This window comes from Bos indicus, chromosome 22 (assembly GCF_029378745.1).
Source record: "Bos indicus isolate NIAB-ARS_2022 breed Sahiwal x Tharparkar chromosome 22, NIAB-ARS_B.indTharparkar_mat_pri_1.0, whole genome shotgun sequence".
NCBI lineage: Eukaryota > Metazoa > Chordata > Mammalia > Artiodactyla > Bovidae > Bos > Bos indicus.
The window spans coordinates 42808466-42831737 of NC_091781.1; the positions used below are offsets into that span (position 1 = coordinate 42808466).

A 23272-nucleotide genomic window follows, 5' to 3' on the forward strand; every position below is an offset into this window, starting at 1 on the left:
CACACGCCCCCTCGGCCCGCCCCCTCGGCCCATGACGCGCTGCGGGAGGCGGGGCACGCAGGCGTCGTGCCCTGCCATTGGCCCGCGCCGGCGGGGGAGCGGGGTCCGACTCGTCCGCGGCCCTCCTGTGCTGTCATTTGGCAGCGGCTAGAGGACACGGCCAAGATGGCGGTGGCTGCTGTGTTGGTGCGGAAACCCCTTGAGCAGGTAGGCAACGGCTCCCTTGCTATGACCCTGCGCGACCCCTGCCCACTCTGTTGCCCTCTGAGCGTCTTCTCTCTCTCCCTGCCAGGTCTCCGGGCTGCTGAGGAGGCGGTTCCACCGGACCGCGCCGGCTGCACTGCAGGTAACTGGCCCGGACTCTAGTCGGGCCGGGAGGGGCCCCTGGTCCCAGGGCAGAGGCTGGGGTCGCATGTCACCCATGCGAGGCTTAATGGAATCAGCTGGCTGATCTGAGGGAACAAGACGTGACACTTCTTCCCTCACCTCCCCTTAAATTTTTTTATTGTGGTAAAATATACATAACAAAATTTACTATTTTAAACTGTATATTCAGTGGCGCTAAGTGCATTTAGCACGTCGTCCGTTCACCACCAGAACTTTATCATCGTCCCAAACAGAAACTGTACTTATTGAACAGTAACTCTCCCTTAGCCCCTGGTGACCTCTAACCTCTCGGCACTTTCTGTGATGATGAATTCATGTATTCTAGGGATGGCCTATTGGAGAAGGAAATGGCCACCCACTCCAGTATTCTTGCCTGGAGAATCCCAGGGACAGAGGAGCCTGATGGGCTGCTGTCTGTGGGGTCGCACAGGGTCGGACACGACTGAAGCGACTTAGCAGCAGCAGCAGCAGCAGGGATGGCCTATAAATGGAATCATTTAATATTTTTCCTTATAGGTCTGACTTCTTTCACTTACCAAGTTTTCAAGGTTCATCCATGTCGGAGCATGTGTCAGAATTTCATTCGTTTTTAAGGCTGAATAGTATTCCGTTGTAGGCATATACCACCTTTTCTTACCCACTCACCATTGATGGACACCTGAGTTGTTTCCACCTGTTGGATTTTGAATAATGGTGCTGTGAACATTGATGTGCAATTATCTGAGTCCCCGCTTTCAGTTCTTTGGGGTATAAAATCTAGAAGTTAGAATTGTTGGATTATATGGTAATTTTGTGTTCAAGTTTATGAGGAATTTCCCTCTTTTCTCATTTTTGTTACTGGAGGATTCTACCAACCTTTATAGTTGAGAAATTCCTAGATCCTGAAGGCAAAGTGTTTGGCAGTGTCTGGCACTTAGTTAGTGCTCAGTATGTAGTATTACTTAGGCTTCCTTGACTGTTCTCTGCCCCACAGTATACCAAATGTGGAAATAAAATTATCCAGTGTACTCTCTACTTAGGAAAGCACCTGTGAACTGGTCTGGCCAGCAAGCAGATTTTTCAAGATTAGGTAGTCATTAAGAAAAAGGGGACTTCCCTGCTGGTCCAGTGGTTAAGAATCCACCCTGCAATGCAGGGGACGTGGGTTCAATCCCTGTTGAGGGAACCAAAATCCCACATGGGAAACTGAGCCTGTGCACCACTACTACTGAGCTTGTATGGCAATTGCTGTGTCGGTGAGCCACAATGAAAGATCCTGCGTGACACAACGGGGAGATCCCGTATGTGCAACTAAAACCCAGTGCAGCCAGTAAATATTAAAAAGGGAAGTGTTCAGTATATTTTTCATTCATAGATCTAATCATAGACTGGCAATGAGCAATAGAAATGTTACTTTTTAAATTCTTTGAACTTTTAAAGAGAAGCCTGTTCTACTGATGGTTTTTGTATCGTGTGCTGTGGGCAGCCTAGGTCAAGAGAGAATCTCAGTAGTATCCTAAGTAATCCTGTAGTTTATTGACTGCTTTCCCATGCCTGTGACAGGTGACAGTTCGTGAGGCTATAAATCAAGGCATGGATGAGGAGCTGGAAAGAGACGAGAAGGTATTTCTCCTCGGGGAAGAAGTTGCCCAGTACGATGGGGCATATAAGGTAAGTAAGGAAAAAAAAACAACCACTATACAGAATTGAGGTGGTCATTTGCCCCCAGTACAATTAGAAGTAATGGGTCATTGCTTAATTATAGGTTAGTCGAGGCCTGTGGAAGAAATATGGAGATAAGAGGATCATAGATACTCCCATATCTGAGGTAAGCTTTCCATCAGGAAGCAGACCTTGGAGGGGCATGTCTGTTAAAGGATACTACTCTAATTTTTGTGGGTTTTTACTTATATTTGCATTTTACTTTCTAGATGGGCTTTGCTGGAATTGCTGTAGGTGCTGCTATGGTATGTAGTCTTCTTTGTGAATCTCACCCAAAGGGTTTCTTTTAACAAGACCTTTGAAAATCATTGCTTGAGTGTTGGGGGGGCAAAGTAGTTATTTGCCACTCTAAACTGATGTTTTCCAGTCTTTTCAACATCTTTTCAACATTTTTGATTTGACAGGCTGGGTTACGGCCCATTTGTGAATTCATGACCTTCAATTTCTCTATGCAAGCCATCGACCAGGTCATAAACTCAGCTGCCAAGACGTACTACATGTCAGGGGGCCTTCAGTCTGTGCCCATAGTCTTCAGGGGGCCCAATGGCGCCTCAGCAGGTGTAGCTGCCCAGCACTCACAGTGTTTTGCTGCCTGGTATGGGCATTGCCCAGGCTTAAAGGTGGTCAGCCCCTGGAGTTCAGAGGATGCAAAAGGGCTTATTAAATCAGCCATTCGGGATAACAACCCAGGTCAGTAGAGGGGTGTGTCGTGCATCTCTTTTGAACATTAAAGTACTAAAATGAAATATCTGCATGGAAGGAACCATTAAAGACCATTAAGTTAGGCATAGACATATGTTAGAGATCTCAGATGTCGTAAACATAGGGGAAAAATAGTGTTTTTCTTATCTATGACTATATGGGGGCCAATTAGGTATGAGAGAAATTTACTGCACACCTATAACACTGATTTAACCCCAGAGGTAAAATCAGGATTGACCAGACTATAGACGTTTGTATCTAAGCCATCCATAAGGCTACGGGACACTATGATGCTTCCTAATCAGCACAGTGAAACGTCTCACAGAATGAATAGATTGTGTTTATAGATATTCTTAGTCATGTGGTTACGCTGGTTTAAATATTTATATATTGTAGTGGTGGTGCTGGAGAATGAATTGATGTACGGAGTACCTTTTGAACTTCCTTCAGAAGCTCAGTCAAAAGATTTTCTGATCCCTATTGGAAAAGCCAAAATAGAAAGGCAAGGTAAGTGAAATCAGTATATACTTCAACAGTATTAGCACTCTGCTCCTTCTGTTTATGTTGATCAGACTCGATCTAGAAGTTACTGGCCTTAACTTTGACTAGAAAATTACAGGATGAGTTTAAAGTGTGTTATGCCCTGACTGCACCGCGTATTTGTGCTTTTCTAAATCCAAGCCTAGTGGATTTGTACTTCATTTCCAGGAAGGCTATCACGTTCCTCATCTCACTGGAATGAAGTTGAGTTTAAGATTTTACAAATGAACAAGAACCACAGCTGGCTACAGAGAAGGACAGTGTGTTTGGTTTCAACCTGACCTCTGATCTGTGACAACTTTGTTTCAGGAACACACGTAACTATAGTTGCTCATTCAAGACCTGTGGGCCACTGCTTAGAAGCTGCAACAGTACTGTCTAAAGAGGGAATTGAATGTGAGGTAAGTGGACATACACATGTTCTTAAAGAATCAGAAAGATCCCTTTAAATTTAAAGAGACCCAGAAAGATGAGTTTGAATTCTGTTAACAGGTTAATTAGATATAAAATCTTGCTTTGTCATTTAGTTCTGTCTCAGCTTAACAGTGGGAACCTACTTGGTTTTTAAACACCTAGCTTTTTACCACACTAGTGTCTGGATCTTTTTAGTATCTGTTTTATCAAGTTAAGATCCAAACTTAGAGCTGGAGGTTGGGAGAATGGAAAACTTAGAAGTCATTGAGTCTAACCCTTTGATATCCAGGAGATACCACTTGCTGGTTATGCTTGAGCAAGTTATTATGTACTTTAATAAATCTCAGTGTCATCAGCCATAAAATGAGGATAATATTTACTGTCCCATCAGGGTGGTTGTGGAATTATACTTATTGTAGTGTCTGGTACTTGGTAAGCAGTCACGTGTTAGTTACTATTTTGATGAGGAGGACGTTAAAGCCAAGGGAGGACAAGTGAGTTCTGTAAGTGAACAGAGCTGCTTGTAGTAGAGATAAAGTTTTAATTAGTTCCCCTTTTGACATAGTCAGATTTCCCTAGACTCAAAGATTGATGGGAAATGCAGGTTTCATTCCTGGGTCAGGAAGATCCTCTGCAGTAGCAAATGGCAACCCACTCCAGTATTCTTGCCTGGGAAATCCCACAGACAGAGGAGCCTGGCAGGCTACAGTACATGGGGTTGTCAAGACTCAGACACAACTGTGCGACTGAGAACGCACACATAAGGGAAGTGGCTTTATGGGGATAAAATGTATTTGTGAGGCAGTGGCTCTATAAAGCTATTTACTGTATTTTCTGTCTAGGTGATAAATTTGCGAACCATCAGGCCAATGGACATTGAAACAATAGAAGGCAGTGTCATGAAGACCAATCACCTTGTAACCGTGGAAGGAGGCTGGCCACAGTTTGGAGTAGGAGCTGAAATCTGTGCCAGGATCATGGAAGGTATTTCAGAGACACTGATTCCAGAAAGAGTTAAGCTGTAATAAACACTGTTTATTACAGGACAAAACAAGCAAAAGCTAGGGATGATCAAATGACTTGAAATTTTCAACTTGTCAGCTTGCTATTTTTCCTTTGGGTAATTAAAAAAAGCAAAACCATAAACAATTCTTTGTAATTAGCATAGATTTCAGACTTCCCTTCTCGGGGCAGCCATACCTGCTGTGCTGAGGTGGTGGTGCTCAGCTGGTTTTCCTTGCCTCTCTGACTTGCACCTCCTTCCCTCTTAGGCCCCGCGTTCAATTTCCTGGATGCTCCTGCAGTTCGCGTCACTGGTGCCGATGTGCCTATGCCTTATGCAAAGATTCTAGAAGACAACTCTGTACCTCAGGTTAAGGACATCATATTTGCAATAAAGAAAACACTGAATATCTAGTTTGGACTTGAAGTTCAGGTCATTGGAATTTACTTAAAATACTTGCTGACTCTTCATCTGGATTATCCCATAAGACCTTTTAATTCATAAAGTTATCTCTGAAGCAACAACAGATTTTTTTTACTGGGAAGAAGTTTAAATGTGTTTGTGGTAAAACTTTCCACTCTCCTAAGTTACATATTTTTTTGGTCTGTTACAGTACCATGTTCTTTGAATAAGATTCATGTGCAATTTTACCCTCTCACTGGAAGAACATGGTGTAAATGTGGCAGAGTCCTGATGAAAGATATATCCAAAAAAGGATAACTTATATGTAAAAAATAAAAGCATTTAATCTACATTTACTGTTAAGATTGTTTTGATAAGGAATAAAGGAATTCCTAACTATGACTAATGGTATTTTTATATTCTTGAGATAATTAATGTGGCATAGAAGTCCTAAAATTCTGTTAAGAAATTAGTGCCATCAGGAACTAAACGCTAATCTCCTAAACTGCATCACTTACTTACAACAGGAACTTGCCCACCGACTCTTCAGATGCCTAATTCCAGTAGGTTCTCTTCAAAGTTAAACCAAGATCCATGTCAGGTATTTTTCCCACTGCCAAAAAACATAATATTCTGCCATACACTGCTCTCCTCAGAAGTTGAGATGGAAAAGATAGATGTAAGTTAGTTACAGAAGCACGTAAGTGGTACAAAAACTTCGCGTTAAAATATCTAGCCAAGCTAAAACAACACATTTTCTTGACACAGTTTATTTTAATAAAAAATACAGCTGAACATTTATCACAGATTACATGAAACTATACACAATGACATTCTCTCTGCATAGTAACCAACACTGATGGGTATAACTTGATTTTTTTAGATGGATTACTTATAATCCTTTAAAGTGCAATTTATTTAAGGGTTTAAGCAAATCATAGGATAAAGGATCTTTCTAATAAATGAGTAATGTTAAAAAGATGATATATTTGGATAAATCTTTAAAAATCAGAACTGATTTCTATAGATGCCAAATTTACTTGTAATAATGACCCCCCCACAAACCCCAAACAGTCTTGACTTAAATGCTAAGGATTAAGAAGATCCTTGAATTGGCAAGAGCTTTTCCTGATGTTAACATTTTTTTGTCTGTTCAACACGTACTAACTAAAAGGAATGAAGAGCCTAGAGTAGTTCCTATAGCAGCCCTGAGTTCTGTAACCACAATGGAGTTCCTGATTGAACTTGAGAGAATGTTGCGAACTTTCACCTTATACTTGAGGGGGAAATGAAGAACTCGGTTGCTTCTCTGACTCTCAGCGACATCACTATGCTTTGGGCTATGGTGTTAATGTCTAAGATGTAATTAAAGGTAGCAAAAAACAGTTTTATCTAAGAAATAACCAGAAAATGCTTTAGAATAGAGAAATTATGAGAGGAACAGTTCTAGGAGCTGTCTGGTGGGATGGGAGGGATTGTAACACCAAGGCCATTCACCTCGGTGACTGAATATTGTCATCGTTTTTGTTTTTTTGTCCATTTCCTTCAGTTGGTGGAAATAATTGATTCTGATATGCTGCTGCCCACCAAAAGAGGGTGAACCAGATTCCGATAGTAACCAAGGAGCAAAATATTTCTTAAGGCAGCAATGCCAGCCTGACTTCATTCTACTTGAAGACTGTGTTTCTCTCTTGAAAAGCCCCTTATGTGAGCATCTGCAAAGTCGTATGTGGCTGTACTGGCTCAGCAATTATTCATCCAGAAGGAGGGTACTTCGGGGGTGGAGGTGAAAGGAAAAAAAAAAAAGAACTTTTCCCTCCGAGTGTAAACACGAAGCTTTAGCCAATCTTAGGAGCACTATGATCACAGGTTTCGGCTTTCCTCAAAGTTCCTTTTTGGAAATTCTGGATGGAGCTGAGTAAGGCCCCTCGGCTCACGCCATTCACAGCCTGGGGTGGAAACTGTGAGGGCGCCTCTGTGCTCGAAGGAGGTGAGGGAGCTGCTGCTGGTGGAGGTGGAGGTGGAGGAGGTGGAGGTAACGCGGACATCCCTGTGGAGGAGAAGGGACAGTCAGTATTTCTGCACGCACCCTGCACACGTGCTACTGCTCAGTCCTTGGCAGAAAGGACTTGGGGAAGACTGCAAACATTTTCCCTCAGAGGGGCCGAGATACTTTGTAACTGTGTGATTTTTTTTTTGAAGTTGCCATTTCTCCCAAGTTAACACTCATGTGAGAAAAGACTAAACAAATATCACAGATTACATAAAATTACACAGTAACATTCTCTGCATAGATGAATTTCCAGATTTTAAAAATGATCCCAAAAGAAAGGTTCCCTTCCCTACTTTTTCCAGGTTCCATACAGCTCCACCTACTCCTGAGCTAGCAATGAAAGACAGACATCTGTATGCACAGCTGGGCTACCTAAAATATCGATTACTAGAAAGGGATGAACAGTTCTTTAGCTGCTGCAAAGCACACTGTATTTGAAGGATGTGATTTAACATGAAATGACAAATGAGGATTCTCAGCAAGGAACCACTGTCTGCTGGGTTATGGGCTCCTCAGGGTCTTTTTTTTTTTTTTTTTCCATCTGTCTTGAATATACTAGGTTGCCTGAAAGAAATATAAAATGCTGATAATTGTCAGCAATGCTCAGCAAGGGACAGAGGACTTTCTCCCACAATGGCACTCTCAAGGAGGCGTCTTCCTCAAACACCCTTGTATCCACTGGGAGCCAACCCTACAAGACAGAAATGCACTAACCCTACATCTTTGCTGAAGTGTTGGGGGAGACTGGAATGGCGGGCTCTACCCTGGTGGGCAAGGAGAAGGAAACTGAACAGGTATCTGAAACTTCTCTTGTCTTCCTTCCAGGCACACAGACATTGTGCACTTGAATTGTATACTTTTAAATCAACAAATGAATTTCATCCTCTTCGAACAAAATAAACACTCGGTTCAGAAAAGGCCTTGCTTCAAAGAACTTGCCTGTGCTACAGGGAGCTGCCCCATTCCCTGTGGCCCGGGCAGCTCCCTGTGGCCCCACCTCTGTTCCAGCCTCACCCTCTGCCCTATCCTAGGGCCACCCCAGCAAGACAGTCTGCTGGGTGGCTCCCCCACCGCCTCCCCAGCTGTGGTGGCAACAGGAGGACATACCCGCCACAACTTGACTTTATATGGATGGGTGTTCAGGACCATCAATAACATACTTCAGCAAGAGCAACCTTTGTTTACCAACTGTGAGAAGCCATGGTTAAAGTATTTCATAGAAAACCACTTACCTTCCTTTACATCTTTTACCCAAACCTAAAGGCAGCTGAAATTAAAGAATCACACAGATACACACACTCATGCTCTGGAGTTCTTGAAATTCTCAAATAATAATATGGCAATACAAATAAAGAGTGAACACAGACAGATGAACAAAACGTCATTTTCACTGGTTCTATACAATGACAACTAATGAAGTTCTATTATGTTGTATGCCAGGGTGGATTATGGGAAGATGCTCCCAGCCTGGTGTTACAGGGTTACAGAGATAAAACAGGACTTGCAACCTGACATGACTGTGAAGATGAGAAGAACAGGGAAAACCGGTGTGTCATATAAGCGTTCCTCTGAAGGGTGTTCTTGGAAAGTGACCATTGAAATACCAGGAGGGGAGATGGCCTCTGAAGCCTCTTGGAACTCAAGTGCAGAGCCCAGAGGACTGAGTGGATGCCAATACCCTCCCAGCGCCCCTCCCCAGCACTCTCAGCCAATGGCCAAAAAAGGGCAGCAGAACTGGACTTGACCTGGAGGGCCCAACATGTACCTGAATGAGCGCCAGCATTTCTGCCTCCCAGCTCTGGGCTTTGACCCCGGCAGAAGCGTCAGGGTGGGTTACAGACCAGAAGACAGGGCTGAAACAGCACTTTGTCCCACTAAAGGCATGGGACTGACTATCCAGAGACCAGCCACCCTTCTAGCCCAGGACTCTGGGAGGCTAGAGATGGGCCTCAGGGACTAGACGTGGTACAGGCTGCCATCTTGGCACAGAACTAACCTGCTCGGCTCTCACGCAGAACCAACCCTCGACTGTGGCCTCAATACTACCTGGCACTCAAAATTAGAAGTGCACATTCACTACCACAGTTTGGGGACGGGGTGGTGCTCAGGAAACGGACCCTCATTGTCCAAGTAAAGGCTGCTGCTGCTAAGTCACTTCAGTCGTGTCCGACTCTGTGCGACCCCATAGACGGCAGCCCACCAGGCTCCCCCGTCCCTGGGATTCTCCAGGCAAGAATACTGGAGTGGGTTGCCATTCGCTTCTCCAGTGCATGAAAGTGAAAAGTGAAAGTGAAGTTGCTCAGTCGTGTCCGACTCTCAGCGACCCCATGGACTGCAGCCCACCAGGCTCCTCCGCCCATGGGATTTTCCAGGCAAGAGTACTGGAATGGGTTGCCATTGCCTTCTCCCAAGTAAAGGCTAAGACTGTCTAAATGAGTTGCTTTGAATATGTAGGTAGCATAAATAAATCCACTGTCCAAAGTGCCACAGGGTAACCTGTGCTGCTGGGGGCTGTGCAAGGAGAGTCTGCTCATCCAAAGGGAAAAAACTAAGGTCACCAGAGGTGCTCTCACAGAGGGCCAGACCAATCGTAAAGGGCCCCATGTCCCATGAGGTCCGCCTCTCCTCACTGGGCCTGCAACAACCAGGGCAGATCTCTATACATAGGATCAGGCCCAGGAGCAGCTCAGAAGCCTCAGGAAGGTTGGGGGCGGGCAGGGAGGTCCAGGTCAACACTTGACCTTGGAGGAGGCAAAAACACACACCCTAGGGACTCTCAGTCTAATTACAGGTCCCATTGATTTTTTTTGTCCTTTTTTAGTTTTTCTTTTTTTGCCTTTTCTATGGTCCACAAAATTCCTTTAAAGGTTCACTGGAACTTAAGCTGTAACACATGGCTAATAATGTCAGAGCGGCGGGGAGGGGGGCGGAAATGTTACCAGCGTCCAAATTCAGAGTTGTCTCTTGGGCCTGTGATGAATCTGGGACAACTGCCTGATGCCTGAGCTCCCCTACTCCCCAGATGTGAGTGAGTGCCCCTCCAGAGGCTTCCTAAAGCCCCATCCCGAGGTAGTGGACATCACCAAATTCCAAAGCAGAATGACTGCCAACTGGATCTAGCTTTCAAAAATGTTGGCCTCCAACACTCAAGGTGGAGGAACGCTCAAAAACAGCTTATCTACAGTGATAACCAGGTCAGTCATGATCTGTCCAATCTCACCTTCTCTTAGACAAAAACCCCTAGAGTTAACTGTTCCACCCTCCGCAGTACCCCAGTGGGAGCCTAGCAGCCCAGCAGTGGCCCTGAAACAGGCCACAGACTGTTGCAGCAAGATCATAGGTTAGATCCAGGTAGAAACACCTTCCCCAGCCGTGTCAAAAGGAGTTCTGAGAGTCCCTTTCCCTGGGCCAACTTTGACAGTGGGCAGTCAACTCCCGCCTGCGGATCTGGGTTCCTTCATGGTCCCCACACTCGGGAGGGGAGACCACCTGGCCTTCAGACCAACCAGCGACCCTCAGAGGGAATTGGAGGCCAGCGACCCCCGAAGCAGGCAGCCCCCAGCTGTTTGAAACTGCCTTTGCTTTTACCTCAGAAAGATGGGGAGGCTGTATTCATGTCACAATTATTATTAAGGATGCTTTAAAAAGAACTGTTTTCCCTAATATCAGTTATAAAGCCAGTAAGTGGTTTCCCTGTGACCAGGAATGCAACTGCCCAACGTCCTTTCCCTTTCGTCAGAGTAACAAGGAACCAGCACGTTTGCAACAACAGGACTGTGAGATGCTGGCTTCCAAAATTAAAATACCAAAATGCCCATGCAGTTGATGTGTAGGTTTTAGGGCTGTATTTTAAAACTAAAATCAGAGTGGAAAATGAAAATTTTGAAGGTCATGATGAAAATGAAATGAATGTAAATGAAGTCATTGGGGCGCCTTTTAAAGATGCTGTATTTCATTTAAATATCCAGACAAGGAAATCATCTCCAATCAGCTTTCCTGTTTGTTCACCACTTCAGTGATCTAGACACACTGTCCCATTTCACAGACAGAAACAGAGCATCTTTAAAGTTAGAAAAATCAGTATAGCTTACTTTACCGAAAATTCACGTTCAAAATGGTGCATGCTCTACTGAAAATAGCAAAGAGAGAGAGAGGGGGGACACAAGTCATTATTCAGTGTCATTATTTAGTGACATTATTTAGTGTCATTTAATCAAATAGAGACAATAAAATATTAGTCTGAATCACATGCTGATTATTCTCATTGCAAACTAGGGTATATTTAAGTGAATCACAAGAAGCACGGTTTGTAAATACGACAGTGATCCTCTTAAGAACATGGCAAACATATTAATACTAACAGAGTAACTGATGAGTCACTTTTCTCTTCATTCTTTTTCTTTCTTCTGAACCAGTTAGGTGCTATTCAGAAGACCCACATGGTTTTATCTCCCCTGAAAAGTGGAATGGGTCCTGGGAGTGTACCTAGTTCTATTACTTAAATAAGACCAGTTTATGAAGAAGGGAGAACAATGAGAACTGATCACTTTTCCACACAAGTCTTCTACAGTCTAAAATAGGGATGTGTCTTTTTAAAGCTGGAAAGAGCAAAAGCATGGGGAAGTCTAACCTGGGCAGGAACATGGGGCCCCTTCCCTGAAGGTGCTTAGATCCAGAGGCTAAACAGGAGAGTGAGCAGAAGTAGCTTACTTAAGACTTGCTTGTGGTTCAGTTACTAAGTCATGTTCGACTCTTTGTGACCCCATGGACTGCAGCACACCAGGCTTTCCTGTCCTTCACCATCCTCTTGAGTTTGCTCAAATTCATGTCCACTGAGTCAGTGATGTTATCTAACCATCTTATCCTCTGCCGCCCCCTTCTCCTCTTGCCCTCAGTCTTCCCCAGCATCAGGGTCTTTTCCAGTAAGTCAGTTCTTTGCATCAGGTGGCCGGAGTTTTACCTTTGGCATCAGCATCTACTTAAGACTAGAAAACTATTTTTAAAAAGGGCGAGGGGAAAGAATTCCCTGGCAGTCCAGGGATTAAGACTTGACACTTTCACTGCCAGGGGACCAAAGATCATGCCGGAAAAAAAAAAAAAAAACAGGACACATTTTTTTTCTTGTCTCCTTTTAACTGACTAGATTCCAGGTTAATTGTGAAAGATAACCTTTTCCCTGACAGTGAATCCCTGACTTCTGAATGAACCAACCTGCTCCCTCGCCTAAAGGAGAATCTCTTCCTCTGAGAAGGGGCCGGTCAGAGGCCCATGTGGGGTGCAGCAGGCTGACCACTGACCTGGGGCAGCTCAGGAGGATGCTAGGGCCACTGCCTGCCCACCACATCCAGCAACTGAGGACCCAGGAAAGGAGCTCATACACTGGGCTTGGAGGCAGGGAGGAGGGCTGCAGGCAGGCAGCAGAGCAGAACCAACACATTGTGCAAAGAAGCACCACAGACAGACCTGGTCATCCCCCACATGGAAACTGCTTTATGTGGTTTTGAGAAAAAGGCAATTTTTAGGGCCACATATGTCTATTTTGAGCCTAGAGTGGGTTTCAGACTTTGATGTGGCTAGATAAATCCTGGGAGCTGCAACATTCTAAAAGAATCTCTCCCTTTTCTTGTACCTTATTTGTTTTACTGAAGTATAGTTGATGTACAATATTATATAAGTTACAGGAGTACAATATAGTGATTCAGAATTTTTAAAGGCTATACTCCGCTTACAGCTATTATAAAATTTTGGCTATGTGCCCTGTGTTGTACAGTATATCCTGGTAGCTTATTTTACACATCATAGCTTGTGTCTTATTTGTCCTAAATCTTCCTTCTTGTTACTCAAGTTCTCAGTCTTTCTGTGCCCACAAGGCCCCGCTTTGCCTCTTCCTCCAGTCCTGCACTCGTGAAACTTCCCTCTTTTTAGTCACTCTCACAGACCAGCCTTCTACAAACTGCCAGCTCTCCCTCTTCAAAATTATTGCTTAAAAATGATAAACTGCAAGCAAGAAGGGCTAAATTCTCTTGCAAGGTATTCACAGCTTAACTTCACAGTACTTTCTTGCTTATCAAGCCCTGTGTACATTATCTACCTCATAAAGACCAGGAATTCTCTTAAAAGACAGCTTCAAAGAATGGAAATTACTTGTGCAAGGTCACCCAGCAAGTGGTGGAGCTACGTCCCAAGCCTGGGGCTACTTTCAGGGCTCTTACCAAACCAGCCAAGCACAGCTTTTAGCAGCACAGGCCCTGCAGTGCACCAAGAGAGCAGGTGCTCAGGAGAAATCAGGGAGATGAACAGGGGCAGAAACCAAGACTGAGTCCTGGCTCCAGTACCTCCCACTGTGTGACCTTAGTCAAGGTCCACTAGAGCCTCAATGTCTTTGTCTGTGAAATGGAGCTAGAAGTATAATCCCTGCTCCTTGGATAGGAAGGTATTCATGAGGATTAAATAAAACAGTAACTATAAATCTCCTAGAACAGTGCCTATGACAAAATAAGCACTCAAAACATGTGAAATATGATTATTAACAACAATAATAATTTGGGTTTCCTGCTTACCTAAGATTTCCCCAAATACTCTTTATACTCTATTGCAAATCTTTTGGGGTTTTTTTTGCAAATCTTTTTAAAAACACACACACACACAATAGCAAGACAGCAGGCCTGTCTCCTCCCAAAGGGAGAGTAGGAGCAAATATCTGCATGTAAATCAGGACCTTCTAAACCACTCAGCTCCATGAACACAGAGTGTAAACACTAGCTGGTGACACTGACCCAGAAACCAGTCAGAATAAAGTATCTCAAAGTTCTTGAAAGAATGGCCTTCTAGAGGCAGGAAACCTATCCTTTAGAAAAAAGAAAGTGCTAGGAATGTTCTCACTGGGGGAAAAAAAAAAAAAGGCTTTAGAGAATTCCACCCTACCCAATAGAACTACCAACAAACTTAAGGAAATCTTTCTACTCTTTCTCCCATCAATCTGGTAAGGATTTCAAGAAAAGGCCCAGGGCAGGGAGGTTCAGAGAGAAACAGGAGAGGCCCCAGTCCTTACACAAATGCTGGAAAGGACTCAGGAGAGTAAGACTCCTTTGCTTAGAAACACCTGTCTCTTCTGCCCTGTCCTGAAAGTAACTGAGCTTAAAACCACCCTTAGTTACCACAAATGCTTTTAAAACTGATGATTTCAGGAAGAAAGTCAATGCTGTCAAACTGATCTTGCCTCAACTGATCTATTGCTGAGCAAACTGCCAGGGGTGGGTCCACAGTGAGTTTATGTAGGTGTGTGTATGCTCAGCTGTGTCTTTATGACCCCACGGACTGTAGCCTGCCAGGCGCCTCTGTGCATGGAATTCCCCAGGCAAGAATACTGGACTGGGTTGCCATTTCCGTCTTCAGGGGACCTTCCTGACCCAGGGATCCAACCCATGTCTCCTGTACCTCCTTCATTACAGGAGAATTGTTTACCCGCTGAGCCACTGGTATAAATGATGTTATTTTCCAGCAAACAGTGGGTTTAGAGGATACTTGATTAGAAAGAACTGAGATGGGCTCCTCTAACCCTCTCCCTTTTGCCTTTTTAACCCAAAAGAATCCTCCTGTCAAGAAGGAGACTAGGGTTCAATCCCTGGGTCGGGAAGATTCCCTGGAGAAGGAAATGGCTACCCACTCCATTATTTTTGCCTGAGAAATCCCCCGCACAGAGAAGCCTGGCGGGCTGCAGTCCATGGGGTCAAAAAAGAGTCAGACGTGCCTGAGCAAATAAACAACAACAACCCAAACCCAGAAATCGACTTATTCAAGGCCTCCCAGTAACTCACAGTGCCCTGAGGACGGACTGTGTATCAGGTGCTGTTCTAGCCTCTTAGGCCTGGGACTCTCTGGATCCTCAGAGTAAATCCACTAGACAGGCATTGTTGCTATCTTTGTTTACAATCGGAAAGCTGATGTGAAAGCTCTGCCTCTCTGTACGCCCGAGCTAAATCAAACTAAATCAAACCTCTCTGGGTGAAAGCGGAAAAGGACAGCCTTATTAGTTTGCCAGGCACAGGTAACACAGAGGGCTCCTGCCTTGAAAAGCTATGTATCTCTACCCCCAGGGGATTTGGTAAGGGGTTTTGTAACAAGAGTCTAAGGGTGGGGTCCCGGACAAGATTTAGGTGTGTGCAGGGCTTAATCTCGTCTCAGCAGGTTTCTGGATGCTCCTCCCTTGATTAGCAACTCTACCCTTTGAAACTCCGGGAAGGTCATGAAGGCTGGTGTCCTGCCTACAAGAAACAAGGGACAACAGGGGCTCCATGCCCAGGAGCCCTATGGGGCCTCACTTGATTTTGAAATCTGAAGCCCAGGGAGGTCAAGTGTCTTCTCCAAGGTTCTATCTAGAACTACAGAGTGGTGACCCTCAAGTTTACGTTCTGCAGGCCAAGATGTAGATCTCAAGGGCTCCCAGATGGAGCTGTGTTTGAGATGCTACCTTCAGCAGGAATTCCTTTTCAAAGTTAGCCCTTGAAAATGAAGACTTTTCCTTCATTTCTTGAGAAAATGGCATATTATAAAGCCAGAAGATATTAATACTATGCTTGACTTAGTTTCCAGATACAGCATAAATGTGGCCTAGAAGTAAAGACATAAATTGGAATAAATTGTGATTCCAGCAATAAGACAGGTAGAGTGCAGAGAGGCGGCAAGAGAGATGAGCCCAGTGAGAAGCCTGGCCGCCTGTCCTGAAAGGGAAAGGACCAGTCTAAGTAAGGGCTGCCCAGGCGGCGAGCAGGCTGAAAGCCTTGCCCTCACTCAGTCCAGTTCAGTTCACTCGCTCAGTCATGTATGACTCTCTGTGACCCATGGACTGCAGCACGCCAGGCTTCCCTGTCCATCACCAACTCCCAGAGCTCGCTCAAACGCATGTCCATCGGGTCGGTGATGCCATCCAACCATCTCATCTTCTGTTGTCCCCTTCTCCTCCCACCTTCAATCTTGCCCAGCATCAGGGTCTTTTCTGGTGAGTCAGTTCTTTGCATCAGGTGGCCAAAGTATTGGAGCTTCAGCTTCAGCATCAGCCCTTCCAATGAATATTCAGGACTGATTTCCTTTAGGATGGACAGGTTAAATCTCCTTGCAAAGGACTCTCAAGAGTCTTCTCCAACACCACAGTTCAAAAGCATCAATTCTTCGATGATCAGCTTTTTTATGGTCCAACTCTCACATCCATACATGACCACTGGAAAAACCATAGCTTTGACTAGACAGACCTTTGTCAGCAAAGTAACAAAGTGCCTGCTTTTTAATACGCTGTCTAGGTTGGTCATAGCTTTTCTTCCAAGGAGCAAGCGTCTTTTAATTTCATGGCTGCAATCACCATCTGCAGTGATTTTGGAGCCCAAGAAAATAAAGTCTGTTCACTGTTTCCACTGTTTCCCCATCTATTTGTCATGAAGTGATGGGACCAGATGCCATGATTTTAGTTTTTTAAATGTTGAGTTTTAACCCAGCTTTTTCACTCTCCTCTTTCACTTTCATCAAGAGGCTCTTTAGTTCCTCTTCACTTTCTGCCATAAGGGTGGTATCATCTGCGTATCTGAGGTTATTGATATTTCTCCCAGCAATCTTGATCCCAGCGCGTTTCATCCAGCCCAGCATTTTGCATGATGTACTCTGCGTATAAGTTAAATAAGCAGGGTAACAATATACAGCCCATCTTTGCCTGAAATGTTCCCTTGGTATCTCTAATTTTCTTCAAGAGATCTCTAGTCTTTCCCATTCTATTGTTTTCCTCTATTTTTTGCATTGATCACTTAGGAAGGCTTATCTTTTTCTGCTACTCTTTGGAAGTCTGCATTCAGATGGATGTATCTTTCCTTTTTCTCCTTTGCCTTTAGCTTTTCTCCTTTTCTCAGCTATTTGTAAGGCCTCCTCAGACAACCATTTTGCCTTTTTGCATTTCTTTTTGTTGGGGATGGTCTTGATCATTGCCGCCTGTATAATGTCACGAACCTCCGTCCATAGTTTTTCAGGCACCCTGTCTATCAGATCCAATCCCTTGCATCTATTTCTCACTTCCACTGTAAAATTGTAAAGGACTTGATTTAGGTCTAGTTTCTCTACTTTCTTCAATTTGTCTGAATTTCGCAGTAAGGAGTTCACGATGTGAGCCACAATCAGCTCCCAGTCTTGTTTTTGCGTATAGAGTTTCTCCATCTTCCCCAGCATTGGTGGAGCACTTCCCATGGGAACGGTAGCATGACGGTACCACCTGTGCGGCCCTGTACAGTACAGAAGTTCGAGATGCTGCTTTGTTGGTAGTTTTTTTCAGGAGGAGATTCTCTATTTAAGAAGAACTATTGGGGGAGGAAGTTACCGTGGACGGGACCTGAGGAAAGCATTTGCCTGATCAGTATCTATCATTTTGGAGCTCCTGAGAGGTGCTGGCAAAGCCAGGCCACTCAGTTGGGCCTTGTCTGCGTGCTCATCTCTGTGACCCAGGACTTATTAGCACAGTGCCAAGCATACTTCAGGCTCTGGATAAATGCATCGAAAGTAGCTGAATGAATAAACTCCCTGTGGGTGGCTTGCTTGGGGCCTTAAATGCTAGGTTGATAGGCAAATGCCAGTTATTATTTTTATGAGTCGCATTAATGATAAATGCCCAGCAGAGGTCAGAGTATAGTCTCTGGGGCTGAGTCAATCATTTCATCAATAAAACATTAAAGAACATAGAGGAAAAGAGACAGCCAACACCTGCTGGGCACCTCTCATCTCTGCCAGGCATTGTGCTTGGGGCCTCACATGTGTTTCCCTCTGAATACTTGTGACTACCCTTCAGGACATGGAACTATATTCCCAACTGTTCCCTCTCACCTCAGATGAAGTTTATTCCAACACTGATTCTAATTACAAAAGACTCCTCTTTTTCTTCTCATTCTAAAAGTTGCCTCATTTCATGCAAACCAGCTACTGTATCAGAACTGAGAACTCAACTGAGAACTCAGATTAGAGGATTCATCGAAAATAATCCAAATGGACTGAATTCTCCAAGGTATTTAAAAATGAGAACTGGCAGGTAACTGCCCACCTCGAATGCACACAGCAAGGTGGTCTGCACTTCTAAGCAGACACCTCACTTCTCAAAGGAGGCTTCATGGATTCTCACTACTAGTTCTCTCCTATTTCCTTAATATGTCTAAGCAGTGTGAAATCAATATCCATCCTCTCATCTAGAAAATGGTTCAACATGATCGTGGGCAGTGGCTCTCCAAAAATTTCTGATCAGCCTATAGAGGTCACCTCTACAAAAGACAGAGAAGAAGTCTACTTTCTATATGGATCAATATGTGGGGGCCTTCTTGTAAAATCTGCTGACAAAGTCAGATAGGAAATAGGATATTACGTCTCCATGAGACAAGCACTTTTATTAAAATAAACCCTAGCCCCAGAACACTCCACAACAAACCACCAGTAACCAGCCTCCATGATCAAGACACCCGACAGCCAGATGTAAGCCCTTCAAACCAGTCCCCTTACATTTGATGGTCATCTTTTTATTTTTTTCTTTTTGGAAGGTCTGTTAGAAGCATTTGAGAGGGGTTGGGTAATGCTCTTGGTAGCTGCTAGGCACCACTTTAAGCTTTAATGAGTATGGTATTGTCAACTCATAAATCAACCCCAGCCCACTCTCCCTTCCAATGGCTGCAGAGACTCCTCCAAACACAGCCAGCAAGCTCTGAGTGGTAGAACCAGTTCCTCTGACATCTAGAACATCTGGTTCAGTTAAGGAGTTGAAAGGAGATTCTGGTACCCCAAAGCATTTTTATGGGGCTTGCAAAGTAGTTAGGAGAGAGATATTAGTTCCAAAAAAAAGAAAAAAGATAGCGTTATGAGGCCACTGCACACATTTAGAGGTTATTCCCTGGGGTTGGGGGGGGGGCGTGGGGGGGTACTCTTTACATTTTTTCAAAAGACTCCAAGAAACCTGATTTAAGTCAGAAAAGTGAAACAAAGGTTGGCTAGCCACAGAAAAGTAGTCAGATGATGAAATGCAGAGCAGAACAGAGCACAGATGGTTATCAGGAAATCAGAAGCTCCGTGGGTATTTCACTCCTAGGCGGGCATTTAACCAGTTGCGCTCTGTGACAAAGCCAGCAGTGTGGCTGGGCTCCCTGAGGAGAGAGTCCTGGCAGGATAGGGCCTCTGGGCAGCAGCACAGTTGTTTTGTTCAGCCTGAGCCTATACCAAGACAGGGTCTGATCTAAGGAGCCTGCATGAGGCTTTACAGCAAAGAGAGCGAGCTGGAGGTAGGGGGTAGGTGAGTGGCCCTAAAACCAACTATTTCGTTCCCCTTGAAATCTGAATTTGGAAATCGAGACCCTCATTTCTCCCAAGTGACACTGCTGATCTGCACCCCGACTGGTTTCTCTGGAGGAGGATGGTCCCTTCTAACACCTCAAATGTCTGAGCCAAGGTACGAAGAGCAAGAGCCCCACACTTCTCCCCACTGGTGCAGAAGGGGAGGCAAGCAGGTCACTCTGCCTTGTCACTGACCTGCTGTGGAGGGTGGAGTCGGCGAGGACGGGGATGTGAGAGGTGAGCTGGCCCCAGATCCTGCTAAGAGAGAAAACAGAGAAAACCCTCATGGGGACCAAAGAAAGACATCTGGAATGTGGCCTGAGCTGGGACCCACCACTGTCTGAACCTCTGCACTTGGCTCACGTGTGGACCTGGTGGGAAAAGGCAGGCGGGACAGAGTGCAGGGACTGGACCCATGACTGCAGGCGTCCACCGCAGTGCAGGGCACGTCTCCTTCCCCAGGCCTCGCTGCCTCCCACTGCTCCCCACAGCCTGCCTGGTTTGAAATCAGCTTTGTGCCATCCAACAGTTTATGCAATTAGCTATAGCCTCTCTTGTGGACCCAACCCCTATCCCGGGGTAATGAACGACAAATGAGAGAGCCACAGCAGAACAGGTGACAGAGGGGCGCAGGGCACTCTGGTGGAGGCCTCCTCAAAGGAAGCGAGAGTTCTCCAGCGCATCCACCCGGCAATGCTCCCTGTGGAGTGCCGTTTTACCAGCAGGCACACCAAACTGGATAGGATCAGCCTCCTCAGTGTGTGGATTTCCCAGGCTTTTTCTTACCTGAAGTTCAGCAAATACCCTTATTTACAAAATAAGGTGCATATTCCCATAAGTTGTATGCTTTTCCTGGACCTAGTAACATTGTTATATTTCAAATATTCCCAAATTCCCCAGCATCACTTCCACTGCTCAGAAATCCCCAGAATACACCCTCCTGACTTAAACCTGGAAGTAGCCCAGTGAACAAATAGAATAGCCCACACAAGCCCCTTCCCTCACATGGATGTCCTAGCGAAGGACTACCAGAGCTCCCTGCAGGTAACTGAGACCTCGCCCCTTTGAGGCCACCACCTGCCCTGGGGGCGCCTCCTACCACCAGCTCTCCCATCATCCACATCACAGACACTGAGCACAAGGAGAAATGTCCTAATTAAACCATCCCTCCCCCCGGCTGAATCCCTTTCCACTATTTGCAATATTCTCTCATCTCCTATAAAACATGGGAGGTGTTTTACTGAAAAAGATGGCAAAATCCAGCCCACTGTGATAGGACACTGCTTATAGTGCTAACATGGGTTTTAAAGGGGAGAAGGTTTGCATTTGTGACTCAGTGGGATCTGGAGATGATCTATACATTTCTATCAACAGCTTCCTGGCTTTCCTAAATTCCTTGAGGTGGTGTCTTGGAGTCCTTAGCCTCCCACCTGGCTGCATCTGGCATAAGTGAAGTGAAGTGAAAGTCACTCAGTCGTGTCCGACTCTTTGCAACCCCAAGGACTATACAGCCCATGGGATTCCCCAGGCCAGAATACTGGACTGGGGAGCCTTTCCCTTTTCTAGGGGATCTTCCCAACCCAGGGATCGCACCCAGGTCTCCCACATTGCAGGCAGATTCTTTACCAGCTGAGCCACAAGGGAAGCCCAAGAATACTGGAGTGGGTATCCTAGCTCTTCTCCAGCAGATCTTCCTGACCCAGGAATTGAACCGGGGTCTCCTGCATTGCAGGTGGATTCTTTACCAACTGAGCTATGAGGGAAGCCCCTATGTATCTGGCATAGAGCCCTGCAAGCAGGCAGGTGGAGACACTGAGCCAGGCTTTCTCCACTTTATAAAGAAGCAGACATCAGACAGAGTGTCTGCCAGTGTGACAGGCTGACTGAAGACTCGAGTCTCAGGCTAATGATGAAAATGACTGGCCCATGTCCATTCCATCAACCATGAGAAAACAGACCTCCAACTCTGAAATTATGCACCAGCCACAATAGCCTCCAGCCCCTTCCTCCTCTCCCAGCCTCCATCCCCAGGGAGCCAGCCCTGGTCCTCACACGGACCTCCAGGGGCTCCTTCTCCTCCCTGCTAGCTCCCCCTGAGCCCTTCTCTGGCTTGACTCTCCAAGCAGTGGTGCTAGCATAGTTTCCACCCTCCCGGAGTCTAGAATCTTCTCCCACCCCAACTCTTCTAGCTCCAGCTCTACCTACACAGCCTGCATCCTCTGGCGGCGGCCAGCCCAGCCTTTAGGTCTAGCACACCCCTCACTTCTTCTCTTGCCCCTGGCAGATGGCTTCCTCACTGACTTCCCTGAAAAGGTCTGAGAAGGCATGGTCTGTGAACACCCTTAATTTCCTCTCTCCCTTCTACTTCAAATGCCTCTGCCTCTTCACCTACTCCACTTGCTCCTGACACCAGGAAAGGATGCATGGGTTTTCTCCAAGGCTGAGACTGACAGCTGGGCTCTTGATCCTAACTCCGTGGCCTTCCAGCACCCTCTCACCTTGCCTCCCTCAACAATCACTCTCTCTTTTGCATCTTCAGGTTCTCTGTCTCTACTGGGTCCTTATCCTGACTGGAAGTATGTGCAACTATCCCTCAACCTAAAAAAACAAAAAAAATCCCCTTCCTTTGGCCTCCAGGGCTGAGCCAAAGCTGCACCTATGAGGATGAAACCTTCCCTTCTCCATGTGGAACTCCACTTCACAGACTCAAAAGGCAGAACAACTGCAAGGTCCCAGGGGGTCCCTTGATCTGATCTCCAGAGATGGGGACATGAAGGCCCAAAGCCAGCTGGGTGGGGCAGGGACAGAGCTCTCTGTGCCTTGCTCGCCCTTCTGGAATGTTCCTTTTGCGATCCCCGCACACTGGGAAGACCTCTCCTTAATGGAGGAGGGCATGCCCTTCTGCCACGTGGGGAAAGAGCGGAGGGCAGGCTTTAGGGCCATTTCAGTTAGTGTAGCCTCTCCTGATAAGCAGGAGGCCTTGCACTGCATTACTGGGTGGGGTTTTATTCCAGGGCTGATGCTCATCTTTGACAGATCGAGTCCTGTGATCGGTGAAGAGGCTCGTTGCCCGTTAAGCTCTGAAGTCCCTTCTAGTACATGAGTCCTGTGAGACTTTCAATGCTATGGCAACTCCTCCCTGGGAACAGAGTTCTTTTGTTTTCTGTAATTGTCACCACACCACCTAGTAGAACCCAGGAACTCTTTTTTTTTTTTTTTTTACTTATTTTATATTGGGGTATAGCCAAATTAACAATGTTATAAAAGCTTCAGGTGGACAGCAAAGGGACTCAGCCATACATACGCCATTCTCCCCCAATCTCGCCTCCCACCCAGGCTGCTACAAAGCACTCAGCACAGTTCCCTGTGCTATATACAGTAGAAGAACCCAAGAACCTAGACTCCTGGTACTAATCTTTGGGACCCAGGCCCCACTATAACCTATAATCAGTTACCTGAATTATTGGAGTTGCTGTATTTTGCTGAATGCTCTTCATTATTTTCAACAGCAGATCGTTTTGACTTCTTTAAAAAAAAAAAGAAAGGGGGGAGGAAGCAAAGAATGAACATACCGGAATAAAAACATTTTCTAGGCACAGAGTTATAAACTAGCTACACACAAGGTCATATTGGGCCTCATAACAGTGAAGAAGCCACAAGCCAAAACTAAAGGGAGAAATAAAAACCAAGAATGCTGAGTTTACAATCTCAGGCCAACCCTTCCCCACAAT

The 23272-nt window shown here is 45.5% G+C and overlaps 2 protein-coding genes across 15 annotated transcripts in view; one reads left to right on the forward strand and one right to left on the reverse strand.

Annotated features, from left to right (window-relative positions):
• The first annotated feature begins 55 nt into the window (after positions 1–55).
• PDHB (pyruvate dehydrogenase E1 subunit beta) lies at positions 56–5551 on the forward strand. Its single transcript, XM_019984936.2, has 10 exons — positions 56–207; positions 293–346; positions 1930–2037; positions 2132–2194; positions 2298–2333; positions 2493–2778; positions 3187–3297; positions 3640–3731; positions 4587–4728; positions 5016–5551. The coding sequence occupies exons 1-10, from the start codon at positions 166–168 to the stop codon at positions 5159–5161; spliced, it is 1080 nt and encodes a 359-aa protein (XP_019840495.1). The 5' UTR covers positions 56–165; the 3' UTR covers positions 5162–5551.
• A 352-nt stretch (positions 5552–5903) lies between these two features.
• Positions 5904–23272, reverse strand: part of PXK (PX domain containing serine/threonine kinase like) — an 81634-nt gene continuing 64265 nt past the window's right edge. The window contains exons 16-20 of one of the 14 annotated variants that reach the window (XM_019984794.2): positions 22997–23066; positions 19737–19796; positions 12500–12508; positions 8435–8459; positions 5904–7199 (exon numbers count right to left, since the gene is read on the reverse strand). In XM_019984794.2, coding sequence (XP_019840353.2) covers positions 7013–7199; positions 8435–8459; positions 12500–12508; positions 19737–19796; positions 22997–23066 — 351 coding nt within the window. In that variant the 3' untranslated portion in view covers positions 5904–7012. The other 13 variants (XM_070776429.1, XM_070776427.1, XM_019984793.2 and 10 more) reach the window with 13 other exon arrangements.

Excerpts from the sequence above, each read along its gene's own strand:
- PDHB (XM_019984936.2), top strand. The coding sequence starts at position 166 with ATGGCGGTGGCTGCTGTGTTGGTGCGGAAACCCCTTGAGCAG. Across the intron at positions 2,334-2,492 it reads TTGCTGTAGGTGCTGCTATG|GCTGGGTTACGGCCCATTTG; the intron begins GTATGTAGTCTT and ends TTGATTTGACAG. Across the intron at positions 3,732-4,586 it reads AAGAGGGAATTGAATGTGAG|GTGATAAATTTGCGAACCAT; the intron begins GTAAGTGGACAT and ends TTTTCTGTCTAG.